Here is a 17,768-nt window from a genome sequence, read left to right on the forward strand (position 1 = left end):
TGACGGAAATTCGTCTAAGGTGTCGGTAAAACTGCTGTATCTTTTGATCGCGTTAACTTAGAAGTTTGATTTTTTCATTGCTTAAAGGGACAATAGACCTAGGTATTTGGTATAAATTTCAATTTGGTACCTTTATTCGTTCGTGAGAAATAAGGTAGTAAGTTTCATTTTATTAAAATATTTTTATTATATTATATAACAAAAAAAATGTGATTTTCGCAATTTTTCCTATATTTGCATTATATGACAATGCTTCATGCCAAATTTCAAGATTCTGAGTTTACGGGAAGTACCCTGTAGGTTTTGATTCCTTTGCGAGTGTCGAAAATTTGTTGAAAATATCGACATAATCGGTTGTATCTTTTGATTGGCTTGGCTTAGAAGTTTGATATTTTCACAGCTTAAAGGGACAATAGACCCGAGTATTTCATGTGAATTTCAGCTTGATAAGTTCACGCGTTCTTAAGATAAAGGGTCTTGACAGACAGACAGACAGACAGACAGACAGACAGACAGACAGACAGACGGACAACAAAGTGATCCTATAAGGGTTCCGTTTTTTCCTTTCGAGGTACGGAACCCTAAAAACAAACGGGGTGAGCTAAATAAAACCGTTTAATAATTAACGGTAATGGCATCAGATCAAATCAAAATATACTTTTAAAAAAATGCCGTTTTTTGACAGATAAAGTGTTAATCAACGGGAAAAGTGTAGCCTGATAATGTAAAGAGCATTTTCCTGGTACCGAATTACAGATCCGGATATAACCAGGTTACTAACTAGCGATGACGTAGTGTAATTGATAAGAAAAAATAACCGCAAACCTGCAATGTAACTGTATGCGCCTAAAAATATCGATGACAATAACTCAGACATGCGTACATAACCACCTATACCTAAATGTGCTTCATAAGGATGACGAAATGGCACATTAAACGGAGGAGAAAATATTGGTTACCGGATACGAATATTTTGAAAAAACAGAAAAATATAGATTGTTTTAATTTAAGTACTTATTTACATAGCTATATTAACGTATTTACAATACATGTAAAAAACTATCCTAGTAAAACAAACAAACAAAAAAAAAACCACTACCTATAACTAAAACGCGTCAAAAAATTCGTCCCCATCGCTGTCGACCGGGAGCGTACCCAAGAGGCTGGCAGCATTACCTTGTTGGATCGCCATGCCAATCCTTTGTCTGAGGTAATAGCCAACCTTTTGGTCACGAGAAGCGCGAACCAGCCGCCTAGAGAGATCTTTAAATAGAATGTGGGCATTCGGACCCCACGACCCGAGGGTTTCAACCCCAAACGGTTCGAAAATAGTTCCGACAAGGCCACTATATTTCCGCCGCTCGAGGTTCTCCGCTGCAGCGGCAGCAGCAGCACAGCACGCAGAACTTGCAAGGTGGGATGGCGCAAGAGTATCGACACAGGTTGCGTCCCATATTAAAGGCCTACCCATCTTCCAAGGAAATAACGACATGCCGTCTGGTCTCTTACCGTCGTCGCGAGCCAAGCCGTTTGGTTCTAGTACCGCTGGTACCCCGACGGCAACAAGAGCGCGACTTATAATGCCATTGATGTTTGCGTGCCGCGGAATACGGCTCGCACTACGGCTGCACGACAGGCCGTGGTGTCCGACGCTGGTGACAGCCTCATCACAGAGGCAGCGATGAGGGGAGCAGCACGGTGCTTCTATACCTAAGCAGGTTGCGAGGCGGAAAGTTGTGTCGTCAAACATGGTGCCAATGTTTGACGACGGTAGTGCCAAAGCCCCGACTCCCATCTACCCACAACCAGTAGGCGCGCTTTGTTTTGTTTATATTCAGACTCCACCAGACCACGGGACTATAGAGTCTCGGATTTTTGGAAGACAAAGCCAACAGCCTATTAAGTATATATGTAAGTCATTTTAAGACAAGTTTAATGGAGTAGTGGCACAAAACAGACGATTATCCCCGTATACACTATAGAAATGTGCAGAAGGATAATCCCAGGTTCTGTACGAAACTATTGCTAACTTTGAAATCAAAACCTACTCACTAGGAATGAGGAAACTATATTCAGTAATATTTTATTTACTTATTCAACAGTTTATGTAGACAGTTGAAGATACATGACACGACAGAAATGCATCATCTGTGAATATTTTAAATGTGTATGTAAAACTGTAAGGTGGACAGCGAAGTCTTAGTAATAAGGTCCCGATTTACGATTCCATTTTTTGAACTCTTGACCTGCTTTTTCAACATGGAAACCTGTAGCATTATTTTAAGTATTTTATCATATAACACTTATTGCACTTTCTGGATTCTAGTCGAGTATTATCATGATTTATTATACACTTAAGTATTTTCGTGCGCCAATGATAGATAAGTAATTAAAAGAACAAATCCAAAAATAAAAAAGTATATTTCAACAACAATAAATACAACAACGTTGCTTAAATCTAAAACGTTCAAACAACGAACAACAAGACAGATATGGTGACGAGCATGGCTAATGAAGTCATCGGTACCGCTGCGGACGCTTTCGCAGCTGCCAAAATGGAGTCCGCGTTAACAGTGCCCCAAGCCATATTGTTTCTGGCTGCTGGGATTGCATTGATTGCTGCAACGAACTCAGGTGCGAGAGGGTACGGATGAGCTGTGCGAAGCCAGTGGTCATACTAAAAATAAATAAGAAAAAAATGAAAGCATTATATTGCCTGTTCGAATTCTTAGGAATTAATTAATTTTAGCCGTAGTAGGTACTTCGTATTATTTACGGAGAGCTTTGCTACTAGATTCCATGTGAACAATTATTTTCTTAGATTTACTAGTTTACACCAGCCAATTGAATTGTATTATTACCAGACAAAGAAACTTATTCTCAGTGCTCTTCTTCATGGAAAATCAAAGAGTGTTTCTCCAGATAGTCCTTTTGCAGTGTATTCTTCCCTTGTAGCATAATTTTATTACTAACGAAATTATTATTATTTAGTCTTACCTCAACTAATCCAGGTTCATCCAGATATGAAGCGAGGTTAGTCAATGCACTCTGCACTGGTCTCGGAGGAGCATCGTGGACGTACCTAAATAAAATAATAATATAGAATATAGATAAGGAAATAAATTATACGGCATATTTTACATTGGTGAACCTTTGCTTCAGGACTTAAAGCGATCAGGTTTTTTGTTTACGATAAAAGTCTCAGCAGTCGTATTCTCAAGTAAATGAAATTTGAAAACAAGACTGAGAGTCAGTTATGCATTCCATTTCTTCTATGTGCTCCCTCTATTCAAGTCGCAGACCAGTGTCATGAATTAAGAATTTATACGTAGGTACGGTAGATCGCACATCAGGCAGGTAACTCACAGGATCAGTGGTAACTGTCATGCACCTTAACTCAATAGAAATAAGTACGGTTTTCCTATAAAACTGTTACCACTGATCTGAAATAGACTGTACTAGGTATATATCATCTTCCATAAAAGTTGAATTTAAATTATACTAACGCTGTTCTAATGGCATCCATATTTTCCTTGACAAACTGCAAGACAGTGTAGGCATTCTCTCGGTTTCCAAGCAGAGCATAGTTGAAAGAGTTCAGTTTGTCATGAGACCTCACTTCTTTGGTTAGAGTCAGTTCCAAGTATCTATAACAAGAATAATAACAACATTTAAGTTAATGGACGTATTTATTTTTGTCTTCATTTTTTAAATAAAGGCAAGAATCACTATGAAAAAATAATGATTGTGGGAGTCAATTCAGTTTATGTTTTATTAGTTTTGTATTCTTTGTGATAAAGCCTACGTGGACTCTCTAATCGTAAAAAAGAACATACCTGGTCAGCAATTTAGGGTCTCTAGAAGCTCCAAGTCCTCTCAACATTTCCAATTGATCATTAGCATAGTTGGACTCCCTGAATCGCTTGAGCAAGAAGTCGAAGTCGTTCTCATCACCCTCTCTCATGGCAGTGACGTAGACGTTACGACGAACTCGGGAATTAATACTGAAATTATGAACCAATTTTTCAATACCATGTCATCCCATTTCGTTACGTAAGTACTGTATCAATTATGTAAGTAAGCAAACAAAATAATAAGCAACAGGTTCAATTTAGTCAGTACATCATCAAACAGGTTTATTTCAAAATACTTACGGCACACCATTATCTCTCAAGTTAACGAATCGGTCCCATGAATCCTGATTACACCTGACATGGCCGAGCATACAAGCAAAGTGTAGGATGTTCTGCCTCGCCATCGTCACGGTGGGAGTCTCATTGGCAGCGGGCTCGAAGCCTAGAGTAGTGATCGCGTGCTCCATCAAGCCTAAGATGTATGTCTGCAAATAAAAAGAGTTTTGGGATAAGAATAGGTGTAAGAGAAGTTTGTACAAATAGTACTCCTGATTAATAATTGGTCTGTTAAAGTCTTTTGGCCTAATCCAACAGCTTTTAGAGTATATTACACTTGCCTTTTGGACTTCACCTATTTAGTTGTCTTCAAACTATTTAATTTTTACAAATGGTTTATGCAAGTAATTATCGATTTTTTGCATATACGAGTATCATCCTCTATCATGATGAAGATGATATGTAAAAATTCGAGAATTATTTTTTCTAAAAGATGGATGAAAGAAATAATACTTACGTCAAACTGAGCCTGTTTGTCAGGAATGTGCCTCAATCTATTTCTGTACCAAGTGTAGCCAGAGATTGCTGGCTCCCAAACGTGGAAGTTGGTCTCGTTGGCCAAGAATCTCAGGATATCGAAACCAAAGTTCAAGGTCATCCTCTGGGACCTCATTAGGGCAAACACGTCATCAACGACCTAAACAAAGAAATACATTTACATGTAGTGTTTGGGGAGACAACAATATGACAACCAAGTGTTAAAAAAAGTATGTAAGTAAAGTGTAAAGTAGTACATACCTGAGCTCTATTCAAGTAGTGAATTGTGTCTGGTTCATTAAGCAGAGCTTCGGAAATCAATCCCCATGTCTTCTCATCGTAGTTAACTCTGTAGTGACCTGGAAGATATTAAAAAATATTAATCGGTTTCAATTAAAATACTTGGCATTTTAATCAGTTAAGTTTATAAGGCAATCATCATCATCATCATCATCATCCTCCGAGCCTTTTCCCAATCATGTTGGGGTCGGCTTCCAGTCTAACCGGAAGAAAACAAGAAAGGAAAACACATCTTCCTTGTAGAACATATTTGCTAATCATCAATTTCTCACACTATATATACTCGTACAGCCTTAAACTACTTATATACTAAAAAATAAAATCATAAAATTAGATTCTACATACAGATTTATTAACCACGTACCATGCTGTTTGTTATTAAATATGACCCACTCTTCGGCAGCGTTCTTCGTAATAGTGTCACTGGGAAGACTCATCATCTTTTCAGGCTTCAAATTGTCGAAGGTTCTGTTACCCTTTGATGAGTATGTGATTGGTATGGGATATACTGTTCCAGCGGAGTTGCCTGTTCCGCTTATGAAGAAGCGTTCCTGGAAATAATTTAATAGTACAGAAACTGGCATCCTTTGAAAAACATATTAAAAACTTGGGATGAATGTTGTCAGTTTAGTTTTCTTCATATTGGTATATGATTTTTGTCAGATGAGTGAATTTTTCATCATATATTTATAACCTATATTGTTTTTTCCACGCATATCTTAAAGATACACAAGTTAAAATGGCACTAACCTGGGTAAGCGTAATTACTCCAGTAGCATGGTTAACATTCACTTGTAAAATAGGGTATCCTGGCTCGTTCACCCAGATTCTATAGTATTCCGTAAAACTGAAATTGGGGTAATCAGCCAGGCTTCCGTCTTCTTCAATCGCTTTAAGCATGGCATCTTGAAGATCATATTGATCAGTCGCATTGTAAGCGCTGAAAAATACGAACCATACATTTTAGTGACAACTTTAAAATTTACGGCATCCCAAACATAAGAAAAAACTATTGTTTCAATAGGAAAACAAGCATAACAACGCCTGATTCAACATGAAAAAGTGGTTGGAATAATTCGAGAATATTTCCAAAACCGGCAGCTATTTTAGACTTGTTGTTCAGGTTTAGGTAACTGTAACAGGTTATCACTGTGTATGTAATCTGTTATCAGAAATCGTCATACAAACAAGCTATCCTCACAATCTCATGAAATTAAAAATAATACTCACTTTGCCATCAAAAAGTATTTGCAAGATTTTTGGAAGGTATCCGCAGAAATAATGTTAGCAGTCTGCCTGAGGAAGGCAGCAGCTTTCGAGTAGCTGATCGTTCCAAAATGGCCAGTTACTTGTAGAGGAGTATTAACTTCATGGTTCAATGGTACAGTTCCAGAGCCCGAGTCGAAAGACAAGGAATTCTGAAGGTAGCGGCTGTTGAAATGGTCGGGGAACTCGTATTCGGGGAACATCTGCAATACATTTTTCTTATTTGATGGAAATTTCAAAAAAAAGCGTAGACCTGACACACAATAAGATAAAAGCCATTTATTTCAATTAGTGTGTTTTTGTAGGGAAGAAGAAATTGTGGATCAAACTTCCCAGCAAAAGTAATAAGATGTTGGAGTTCGTAATCAAACCATACAAACACATCAGTCATTCACAGTGCAACGATGCATTTCGCGACGTTTCTAAGACATAACTGTAAGCAACGAAACGTAGCGTGCATGCCTAGTTATAATTTTAAATGTATTCTATCTTACCACATTGGTGGCAATATAACCGAAGTAGCTGGCATAGCCCTCATTGATCCAGGTGTTACTCCACCAGTAGCAAGTGATCAAGTTGCCGAACCACTTGTGTGCCAGTTCGTGAGATACCAAGGTGGCTGCGTAGTGTTCGTTAGACATGATCGTCTCTGATTTGTTTATGATTAAGTACAGCTCTCTGAAAAATAATATAACAATATATTTAGAGTATACAAATGTAACAATGTAGCAAGATTAAATTCTTCATGGAGCTACAAATAAAGTCTGGAGAAATTGTTTACTAAGAACAAAAAAACTGTAACCAACCTGTAACTGACCATTCCCCAGTTTTCAGTTCCAGCCGAAGCCCAGTCAGGAGATGAAATATGGTCATTCAGCAAATAAGGGTGCAATGTCTCGTAAGGCATTTCGAAATAGTTGTTAAAGAACTCTGTCATCTTGACAGCAAGGTCCAAGGCGTGGTCTGCTAAACCAACTGTGTTAGATCTGCCGATGATCCTGATAGCTGGTTTGAAGGAGGTATCTTCAGCAAGCACTTGGAATGTTTCGCTGACGAGGAAGGTGACGAGGTATGATGACATAACAGGAGTGGGAGCAAAGTCAGAACGGACACGACCATTGGCCAAACTGAAAAAGAATTTGAGAAAAATGAGAATCTATTTTAAAGTTTTTAAAATATAATAATAAATTGTACAACAAGAGACATACGTTGTGTTAGATAGAATAATGGTGTTGGAGAATGTGCCTACGTAAGCAGCAGGTCTAGTTATATGCAGTTTGAAGACAGCTTTGAATAGAGGCTCATCCCAGCATGGAAATGCTTGTCTGGCGTTGTATGGCTGGAAGTGAGTGGTGGCATAGATTCTGCAAATAACAACAACATTAATTAGCACTTGGACGTAGTATGAAAACAAATAGGTCCCCATATTTCGATTATTCAGGAAAAATAAATCCAACTTCTCAGATTTCTCAAAGAAATGTTGAATAAGTATTAAATTGACATATTATATTCGCGCACCTAGGTAAACATTAACCTTCCTCGATAAAAGAGTTATCTCCCATTGTCAGGATTTTTGTACTCTTTAGTTTCATACTGTTAGCATAAATATCTCACCGTTCTCGCCCATTAGCATCAGTATAATATCCTCTCCAGATTCCTCTCTTCATCGGACCTTCGTTCATTGTATTAGTATATTCAATATTCAATGTATAATTGACATCAAGCTTCAAGGCTTCATCAAGTTTGATCTTCAAGAAATGGTATAATTCTTCTGTTTCGAATTGAACAGATTTAGCTGTGCCAGGCCCGGTAGTGCCTACATGTTCAGCAATGGTAACTGATTCTACTTTGTCTACGTTTGCGTGAAGTACTATTTCTTTAACGTCTGCTTCGGTAGCCTGTAAGTTAAAATTTTAGAGTACATTAACTTTTTACTAACTTTAGTATATTATCATAATTATAATAAAAATACGCATAATTATTGAAAAAGATTTGATTTCTTCTTTGTTTATTCAACTGTTTTTTTGTCTTTGTGTTCTTTATTGTAGTTACCTTTTATCTTTAATTCTTTCAAGAGCATTGATACTTTTAATCGTATAAGGTAATTCTCCAAGAATATAAAATGGCTAATATCGATATCTTAGATCTTGCTAAGTAAATCCTTTTAACCAACCGAAACTGATAAACCCCGAATTTGAGTTCGATATAATAAATATAAGATGGATTTTGTGAAAGTTTATATGCTTAGAAATAATGTTGTTTATCGAGGGATAACGGCAGATAGAGGAGTATGGAAGAAGAAAAGATACTGCACTGATCCCAAATAAAATTGGGATAAGGGCAGCAAGTTGTTTTTATTTATTTTATTTTATTAAGGTGAGGAAAATTATGATGACGCTTATTCGGGTTTTTACTCACATACCTTTATGAGTATACTCTCTCGTCCCTCGAAACTGTAATCCTTTTTGTCTGTTGCCTCATCAAAGTAAAGATCAATATAAATATCGTATTCTAAAGGTACCACGGTCTTAGGCAATCTGTATGCGCGTTCAGCATTTCTTGCAACTGGTACATCTGGGAGGGGAAAGTCTTCGAAATCCCTGTACCATGATACAGGGTGGTCGCCTTTAGCGACAGCCAAGAGCGTGAAGCTCAAGGCTATGAGCAGTATTTTGGACATTTCTGGAAACAAGAAACAATTTCTTTATTACGCAAATGATGATACAATGGTGATGTTCGGTATTATCATAGTCATCAATCTCGTACACAACAATTAAATTAAATGATTGATAGGATAAAAATGCGATTTAGAATTAATTTGCTCCATACTCAAAAGAAAGCATTCCGTGTTTCGGAAGGCACAATAAACTGTTGGTCCCGGCTATTATTTGGACATCATTGGCAGTCGTTACGGGTAGGCAGAAGTCAGAAAACCCGACAACCAGTCTTACTGAGGGTATTGGGTTGTCCGGGTGACTAGGTTGAGGAGGTCAGATAGGCAGTCCCTCCTGATACTCAACTGCATCCGGTTAGACCGGAAGCTGACCCCAAAGTAGTTGAGAAAAGGCAAGGCAGATGATAATATTAAAAAGTGTTAGTACGCCATTTTCTCTAAAAATAATTATGAAAGCAAATAGTAGAATAACGAAGTAGACTGTGCAAATAAACAATAAAAGAAATTTGCATCCCACAATGAAATGTAAGATTTTATCTATCTCATATATGATAAATTCAGCAACGTGACTCGTTTCAAGGTTACAAAGTATTTTGGTAAAACAAAGAAGCATCTTTCAATAGACATGGTATTTTTATAAAACTATGGTGATATCTTTGTATAACAGACCACATTGCAATCAATGGTATTATGATGGTATAGCGGAGAAAACAAAGAAATTATAAAAAATAAGCATACCTGAATGTCCTTTATACAGTGCCGATTATACTTCGACTGATAGCTTTGCCGAAAACAATCAAGTCAATAAAAGGGATAACGTAATCATTATTTGCTGATATAATTATTGAACACGTCGATAAGTTATCACGTGTATTTCATATCGATGGTATAAACAATTTTGCTATAAAATAAAAACCTCTTTAATACTTTTTGATAGTAATTTATTAGTTTTAAAATTGTATCTGTTACACGAATATTCTGTCTTTCTTTCTCTGCTTAGAGTATAACTATTCGTTGTCTCAGCCGAATGACGTCCACTGGACAAAGACCTCCCCCAAAGTTTGCCATTTCAACGTTTAGCTACCCGCACCCACTGCTTACTGGCGACCCTGGCTAGATCGTCCATCCATCTATTGGAAGGACCTTTCCACCTGGAAAACGCAGCGCCTGTCCTAGCCTGTCCACGCTGCGTTTTCAAGGTCGCGGTCGCCACTTGAGAACTTTTCTGCCATTTTATCGCCAGCTATGTGCCCTGCCCAAGCTTTGCAATTTTTCGGGCTGTGTCGGTGACTGGCTGTGTCTGGTTCTTCTGTAGATCTCCTCATTTCTGATACGACTCCCACACTGACTCTGAGTGACTTTGAGCTTCCTTATGAGGTCCATATGGTCCTATGAAATTCACAAAAACCAAAGTTACCATGATCTTAATTTTTTTGTATTATATTTATATACTTAAGTCAATTTAATTCTCTCTTGATTATTTTATAGACCGACATTTTGATAAAGTGTTATCTGATATAATAGAGATTAACCAACGTTATAGTTATCTATGAAAAAATCTTCTTTCAACTTTACATATGCCTATGGTAATGAATATATACTATGAACTATATTATAAATAGTTCCTTTTAAGGATTCGGTTTTCAAAGAGCCCTGAATTACAACCTAATAAAAAATAGGTTGTTTTTAGATTTTAGGTTTAAATTAATTAATCAAAACTTTATAAAAATAAAATAGTTGGATAGTTTTTATAAGGTTAATTATTATAAAAAAATTGTACTATATCTTGTGGAAACTGTTCCATTGGCTTCTCATTTTACCAAAAAATAAGTGAAACGCATATTTATTTACAAAAGAACATTTATTAGGTAGAAATAAATACTATAGGTACAACCGTTAACAATAAAACTGTCAAAAAATATTTTTGATTGTACAAACAAAAACGAAAAGATAAACTTAAATTAGAATAATGTGAAGTGTAACTCTACTTAAAATTAAACATCTTAGCGGAACATTTGTAGGAGCATGGCTGCTAAGATGAGGATTGAAGAGGCAAGGATGGTGGTGGAACCGCTTCTAGAGTTGAGGAAGTTGACAATTTCAACAGCTGCGCCGTTGCCCCAAGTGAGATTGTTCAAGGCGGCGGTAACGACGTTATTTCCAACGCTGACAGAGCCAACCAGCTCCAATTGGTTGGAGTCCACCCAAGTTTGGAACTGCAAGAATAAACAGCATTTAGTATTAAGTAAAACTAATGTTAGTGTAGAATGAAGTATTCTATGTCATCGCGAAGTTGTCTCCAAAAATAAGTATAATATCAAAGTCAGACTTAGTTGTAGATTAAGAATACTGTACTAACCTGAGTGATGGTCTGGTAGTCAGTCAAGAATGCCGCAATAGCGTTGAGGCAAATATTGAGACGAGCAACACCTCCGTACCTAGAATCGAAAACAATGATATTGTAGTCAACCAAATAGAAAGCAGAAAATTCAAACTCACGAATCAAGAGCTTAGTGGAGTCCACTCGTGACCAAAGGGCTGGCATATACTTCGGTCAACGAATATGCATTGCCATTCAGCGTGGCAATGCAGCCAGCCTTTTAGACACGATCTCTTTTGACAGCAATGTGAATGAATTTTTCGATACATAGTTTTACTGTTTGCTTTTTTATTTGTTAATAAATAGTTTCAATATGTAATGTAATGATATAAAAATTAAATAAACTCAAAATATAACTTACGTTTCCCTGATGGCGGCAAAGTTGTTGTAGAGGAAGTTCAGAACGATGGGAAGGTTCTCAGGGTTGCCTTGCAGAGCGAAGGAGAATGCATTGGTGCGGTCGTGGATACGGACTTTGTCGTTATACATGGACTGTTGTAAGTAGCTGTAATTGAAGATAGAACATTAAATTCAGTTTTTTTGGCAACAGATACCAGTCAGTAGGTCACGTGTTTAAGCTGTTTAAGTAGTTATAGAAATAACAATTTAAAACCGCTTGAAATTACAACAGCTCTTAATAACGTGGTAAAACCGAAATCTGTTGTAAATGACAAACTTACTGCTCAAGAGAAGGCTGATGCTTGGTGCAAGCGAGAGCACGAAGGATGACAACCATGTCAGCAGTGTTCTCTGAAGAATTGTACACGCTGTACAGGTAGTTGTAGTCAGTTTCGTTACCCTCACGAAGACCAACGCAGTACACGTAACGACGGAGATTCACTGGTACCCTATGAACAAAGTTAAGAGTGAGAAACCGACTGAAGAAATACGTTGATGTAGTTAATAAAGTTGATGGTGGTTTAGTCTAACCAAGGGGTATCGGGTTGCCCGGGTAACTGGGTTGAGGAGGTCAGATAGTCAGTCGCTTCTTGTAAAGCACTGGTACTCAGCTGAATCCGGTTAGACTGGAAGCCGACCCCAACATGATTGGGAAAAGGCTCGGAGGATGGAGGATGGAGGATGGATGGTGGTTTTAAACCCTCAGTTTCTTTACAAAATGTAATATATAGGTATCTTGTTCCATACTACACGTGAACGAAGGCTAAAAAAGCTAATTGTTACTTACAAGTTAGATACGTTCGCACGGTGCTGCCTCCATTTGTCTAAACTGTCAGAAATGCAGCCACTGTGTCCAAGGTTGCAGGCGTAATTCATGATCTGCATACGGTTGAGGATTGTGGAGGTAGAGTCGGTACTGTGCTCGTTATAGCCAAGGTGATTGATAACCGTGTTCATGAGCTCGAGGATGTATTCCTATAGAACAAAAAACGCACAGATTTAGACAATGACTACTTTGGCAAAAATTACAAGAGAGAACATTCAAATGACTTATTAAACAAATTCTTATCAATGTTGTATCAATCACTTACAGAGAAAGCAGCATGAGCGGTAGGCAAGTGTTCAAGGCGACGAAGGATCCAGTCGATCTGGGTAAGAGCTCCATTCCATACGTAGTAATCGGTCTCATCCCTCAAGAAGTCGAGGACATCAAAAGCGAGAGTCCTGTTGATGCTGTTGGAACGCACGAAGTACAAGATGTCGTTGACGATCTAAAAGATATAGAAAATGATTTGTTTGATAAAACAAATAAATGACGTCATCCAAATTATTTTGTAAGAAATAAATAAAGCACACCTGAGCTCTGTTCAGCTTGTGAATGTTCTGTCTGTTGTTGCTCTTCAGGTATGAAGCAAGCAACTGCCAGTTGTTGGTGTCGTAGTTGACACGGTACAGACCTATGTACAGTAAAAATAAAAGTTAATATTAAATATCCTGTATAACAATAGTATTTTAATCCAGTATTTAACATTCAAATTTTATAATGCTTAAATAGATTAGTGACGTTCTCAATATTATTTTAACAATAATTATTATATGAAAACGAACCAGATTGGGCAATGTTGAAAATGACGAAGTGGTCTCCAGATGCAGCGTTGATGGTGCCAATCTCATTGGTAAGGACGGTGCTAGGCCTGGTGCTGTTGAAGTTGAGGGAGCCATGTTGAGTCCAGGTGAGAGGAATGTGCCACGTCGTTGGGGCAACAGCGCCAGAGAGCACGTAACGTTGCTGAATAAAACATGTGAATTTTTAGTTCATGCGTCTTTCCGAATTATTAAACCGTTCACTATGTCCACGCATTTGGCACTACTTATTGAGGATTGGTGCACATCCCTTACATCGTCACCATCTTCTATTTATTTTACCAGTTTGTTTTTCGGATGCTAATTATATATAAAATAATAAATATTTTACCAGTTTGATTTGCTTGAAGTTCTTGGTCGTTTTGTGTTTGAAAAAATAAAAAGGAGTCGAGTAACAAAGTTTAGCATTATAATGCAGCATGTACTGTTTATCAATAAATATAAAAGTATAAAAAAATTATCGAGCGTATACATAACATATATATAAGAGTTTAAATGTATATGAAAATATATAAGATATATCCGGGATATCCATTACTGTACCCCACCTTATTCTGCATCGGTACGGTGGGGTACTACAAATTGGAAGTCAGACGTGAAGTGGCTTTGGCGACTTATTTGTCAAAAGTTCTTAGAGGTGACATAAAAATTCGGGTCTACTCTCAGAGATAGGTTTTTGTGTAATAAATAAATAAACATTTTATGTTTTACAAACCTGGTTGACAGTGATGACACCTGTGTTGTTGTTACGGGCAACGTTGATGACGGGAGATCCAGGGTTCTGGACCCAGCTGTCGAATACTGCGCCAACGTCAACATTGGGGAAGTCACGTTGGAAAGTAAAATCTTCAGCGACTGCTTGCTTGAAAGCCGTGTACATATCAACGGGGAAACCGATGTCGTACTCGCTGAAATAAAGAAAATGGAAGATGTAAATACTTAAGTGTCTCATACGATCTGTTCAATAATATCGATCATATAATGTCACTAAACTTACTTGTTTCTCAAGTAGTATCTGAGAGCGTTTCTGAAGGTCCTCCATCCAACGAAATGTTCCATCATCTTAAGGACGGAAGCTCCCTTAGCGTAGCTGGTAACACTGAAGTGGGAGGTGATGGAGTCATTGTCCACGACGTCGGTGTGGTTCATGGGAGTGGCGTACTGGCTGGCGTCAGAGTTGAGAGCGCTGTGCACGTAGTCAACGACAAACTGGTCATCCAACTCTAGAGCGGGATCAGCCTGTAGAATAATATGTCGTGTCGTTAACAATTGAATAATAAAATCAACTCTACAATCAATCTACTTTTTTAAGTAATAATAGTCTACTCTAGTAGTCTGCATTTAACTTACCCAGTGAGCGCCGAAGTATTCGAAGAAGCTGGCGAAAGACTCGTTAAGCCAAAGGTTGCTCCACCAGAAGCAAGTGACGAGGTTACCGAACCATTTGTGTCCCAATTCGTGAGCCATGATGGTAGCGATGAAGATCTTGTTGTTCAAGTTGGTGTTGTTTGCGTCGTACAAGAGGTAGGCTTCCCTAAAAAAATAAAATATGAAATTATTATTTTGCTGTTTTGTTTATTGCTAAATAATTGACACTAGCAGAAATAAGTCTTTAAAACAAACCTGTAGTTGACCATTCCCCAGTTCTCCATAGCACCGGAGGGGAAGTCAGGAAGAGCGATGTGGTCATTCTTCATCAAAGCACCTTGTCCCATCTCATGGTACTGGATGCCAAAGTAATCATCGAGTTCGTTGGTGATCTTAAGACCGATTTCAGCAGCATATTGGTGCTGGTTCGTGGCACCTTGGCGGGAGATAATACTGAAGGGTTTGGCATCGGTACTGGTGTATTCAGTGGAGACGAAGTCACTGACGTGGAAAGCAACCAGATAGGCGGAGATGATAGGAGTAGTGTAGAAATTTTCCCGAATACGGGAGGTACTAACGCTGTTAGAAAGAAAAACAAAATATTTTAAAATAAATAAATATTCCCAAGATTTGATAAAATTCTAAAGAAATAACTTAGCCGATTTAGTAATTAAAATTAAAGTAATATCAAATACATATATGTTGCTTACTCTTGGGCGCTTCTAATAGCCATGTTGGAGTACGATGGAGACAGACTGGTGTCGCGAGTAATGGAGATAGTGTAGCGGGATTTGAATTGGGGCTCATCGAAGCAAGGGAAGGCCTTCCTGGCGTGGTAAGGCTGGAACTGAGTGGTGGCGTAGACCCTGCAAATTAAAAGTATAATGTTAAACATTCTGAAAATAGTAAATGTGTTAAAAACGAAGTTACGAACTTGCATAAGTATATAAACTTATCGACATTAAAACAGAGAAAGCATATGCATGCTTAACGTATATTGTTTAATACTAAATATTAAAAAGTAATTTTAATCCTGCCACAACACTTGTTGTAATCGGAATATTCTATTTTTGTATATTAACGGTGTCAGATAATACAAGAGAAAAGATCACTAAATAAACACTCAATTTTACATCTTCATCTTACCTCAATTCATTGTTCAGGTAATAGTAGCCTCTGTAAAAACCTCGGTCAAGAGGGTTAGCGTTGATCTGGCCATTGTATCTGATGGTGATGGAGTAGTTGCCAATGTTGATGGGCTGGTCCAAGTTGATGAGAAGGATCTCATAGTAGTCATCAGTGGTGTAAGGATGGGGGAACTGGAGAGGAACTGGGCCGTTAGGTCCGACAACATTCACTCCGGTGATGGAAACCACCTTTTGGTGAAGAACAATTTGGCGTAAATTGTTCTCTCGTACCTGTGAAGGATAAAGAATATAATTCGTTGTTTTTTATTTCTTTTGTGACAGCAAAACTACTCTGCTTAAAATTAAATATGCCTAATTATTTATCATTTATCGTCCTGAACGATACAATTTTTTTCGATGGTTCTATTTAATTCATTTTAGGAAACGTCTACGCCTTTTAATATTGGGAAATTCCAAAAAGTCAAAGGTGTTAAGTACCTATTAGGTAGGTACTTAGAAAAAATAACGCAACACGGATTAAGATATAAAAGGCAAAAGTTTTGAAATAACTACATAGTCACGAATAATTGTCTGTGTTCCGATATGATAATAACTTAATCAATAATTACTATGAAACCCATTTATCATCGGATAACGATAAAATCGATATGAAATTGTAAAAACTTGATAACGAAAATGCTTAGATCCGTAAAGGGAAATATTTTTTTGGCGCAAGCAATATTTCAAAATGTAAAAAGTACAATTTTTAGTTTTCAAATTATTGTTTTAAGTATTTTCCCTATATAAGGTGTTTTCTTCTAAATCAGTTGTTATGAACAGACACTCACTCAACAGAAAAAAACTATGAAGAAAACCATTTTCGCATGCCGTTATGTAATTAAATAAAGGCAGTCAATTGGTGACTAAAGTTCTTTATCTACCATAAAGAGGGCAGCACTAAGCAATGTAAAATGAGCTTTATCGTCTGTTGAAACTTTACCGTTCATAACCATTATTCGAGAATTAATTATCAAATTCACATAGAACATTATTTTTCATGTGTAGCATCACGTCGTCTTGTGTTGACATCGACACCGAGAAATCCTTACATCGCTCTAGTATCAAAGCATCATCAAATACCAGCGAAAAAAATAGAAAAAAAATGCCATACTCACTTGAACATCAATCTGTACAAGTCCAGAGAAGTTCAGGTGGTTTAGGTAGACATCCAGATCCAGGTTGACATCAGTAGGATAGACCACATCACGCAGACGGTACGCCGGTTCGTCTAAGTTGGTGCTGTAGTCAGACCACTCCAAGTTGGACCTGAAGTCCTCTTGAGGAATGGCCGCTATGGATCCCAGGAGGATGCAAAATACGGTGGGAAACAACATGTTGGTACCTGAGAAGAATTTACAAATTTAGAAAGGCATACGAAGAATGTAATCAATTCGAGAGCTCGAGAGATCAAGTATTTGCCTTTAAATCGACGTTATTTAACTTTCGTCGCGAAAATGAAATGCACAATCACCAATGTCTTTAAGAGTTTTCCGTGATTCGCAAGGCCTGCCACATTGTGGATCCTGATTCTCATTTGTACATATTTGATAGTCTTAACACAAATAAATGTTCTCAAAGTTCAAGGTCACATTTGAAAAATTTTTGGAATTGCATTTTCATGATTTTCATAGATGTTTCAAAATCCAATATTCTTAGAATAAGTATAAAGATTTTTAACTATCTCAATCAGTATGATAATGAGTACTTTGGGCTTATCAAAAAAAAATATTAAAAATGCACCTTACCCATAGCTTCCCTGGACGGTACCAAATGAACAACTAGAGATCTATGGCCGAAATATTATATATTTATCATTAATCATTAACTTATCTTTATGTACCTAACATTTACATTTTCAATGGACTACTTTTAATCAAAATAAT

General features: G+C 37.4%; 2 protein-coding genes across 2 annotated transcripts; both read right to left on the reverse strand.

The window, feature by feature from the left end:
• Window positions 1–2,402: 2,402 nt before the first annotated feature.
• LOC124632171 (membrane alanyl aminopeptidase-like) lies at window positions 2,403–9,754 on the reverse strand. Its single transcript, XM_047166879.1, has 16 exons — window positions 9,646–9,754; window positions 8,656–8,915; window positions 7,848–8,131; window positions 7,442–7,597; window positions 7,040–7,360; window positions 6,728–6,911; window positions 6,198–6,436; window positions 5,718–5,907; window positions 5,332–5,518; window positions 4,929–5,026; window positions 4,648–4,827; window positions 4,155–4,339; window positions 3,837–4,004; window positions 3,507–3,647; window positions 2,998–3,082; window positions 2,403–2,677 (listed from the first exon to the last, which is right to left on the reverse strand). Exons 2-16 carry the CDS (start codon window positions 8,911–8,913, stop codon window positions 2,468–2,470), a joined length of 2,886 nt encoding a protein of 961 aa, XP_047022835.1. The 5' UTR covers window positions 8,914–8,915; window positions 9,646–9,754; the 3' UTR covers window positions 2,403–2,467.
• A 995-nt stretch (window positions 9,755–10,749) lies between these two features.
• LOC124632172 (membrane alanyl aminopeptidase-like) lies at window positions 10,750–17,768 on the reverse strand. Its single transcript, XM_047166880.1, has 16 exons — window positions 17,631–17,768; window positions 17,001–17,227; window positions 15,845–16,116; window positions 15,409–15,564; window positions 14,954–15,277; window positions 14,681–14,864; window positions 14,328–14,569; window positions 14,046–14,238; window positions 13,295–13,475; window positions 13,043–13,143; window positions 12,778–12,957; window positions 12,474–12,661; window positions 11,968–12,135; window positions 11,649–11,792; window positions 11,267–11,345; window positions 10,750–11,123 (listed from the first exon to the last, which is right to left on the reverse strand). Exons 1-16 carry the CDS (start codon window positions 17,632–17,634, stop codon window positions 10,911–10,913), a joined length of 2,856 nt encoding a protein of 951 aa, XP_047022836.1. The 5' UTR covers window positions 17,635–17,768; the 3' UTR covers window positions 10,750–10,910.

The sequence above is a fragment of the Helicoverpa zea genome, chromosome 7 (genome assembly GCF_022581195.2).
Source record: "Helicoverpa zea isolate HzStark_Cry1AcR chromosome 7, ilHelZeax1.1, whole genome shotgun sequence".
Taxonomy (NCBI): Eukaryota; Metazoa; Arthropoda; class Insecta; order Lepidoptera; family Noctuidae; genus Helicoverpa; species Helicoverpa zea.

What these genes read in the sequence shown, in the direction of transcription:
- LOC124632172 (XM_047166880.1), bottom strand. An exon ending in AATACTTCGGCGCTCACTGG is followed by an intron (nt 14,570 to 14,680) that starts GTAAGTTAAATG and finishes ATTATTCTACAG; the next exon opens with GCTGATCCCGCTCTAGAGTT. An exon ending in CCGCTCATGCTGCTTTCTCT is followed by an intron (nt 12,662 to 12,777) that starts GTAAGTGATTGA and finishes TTTGTTCTATAG; the next exon opens with GAATACATCCTCGAGCTCAT.
- LOC124632171 (XM_047166879.1), bottom strand. Translation starts at nt 8,913, where the DNA reads ATGTCCAAAATACTGCTCATAGCCTTGAGCTTCACGCTCTTGGCTGTC. An exon ending in GAGAGAGTATACTCATAAAG is followed by an intron (nt 8,132 to 8,655) that starts GTATGTGAGTAA and finishes TTTAACTTACAG; the next exon opens with GCTACCGAAGCAGACGTTAA. An exon ending in TGGGGAATGGTCAGTTACAG is followed by an intron (nt 6,912 to 7,039) that starts GTTGGTTACAGT and finishes ATTATTTTTCAG; the next exon opens with AGAGCTGTACTTAATCATAA.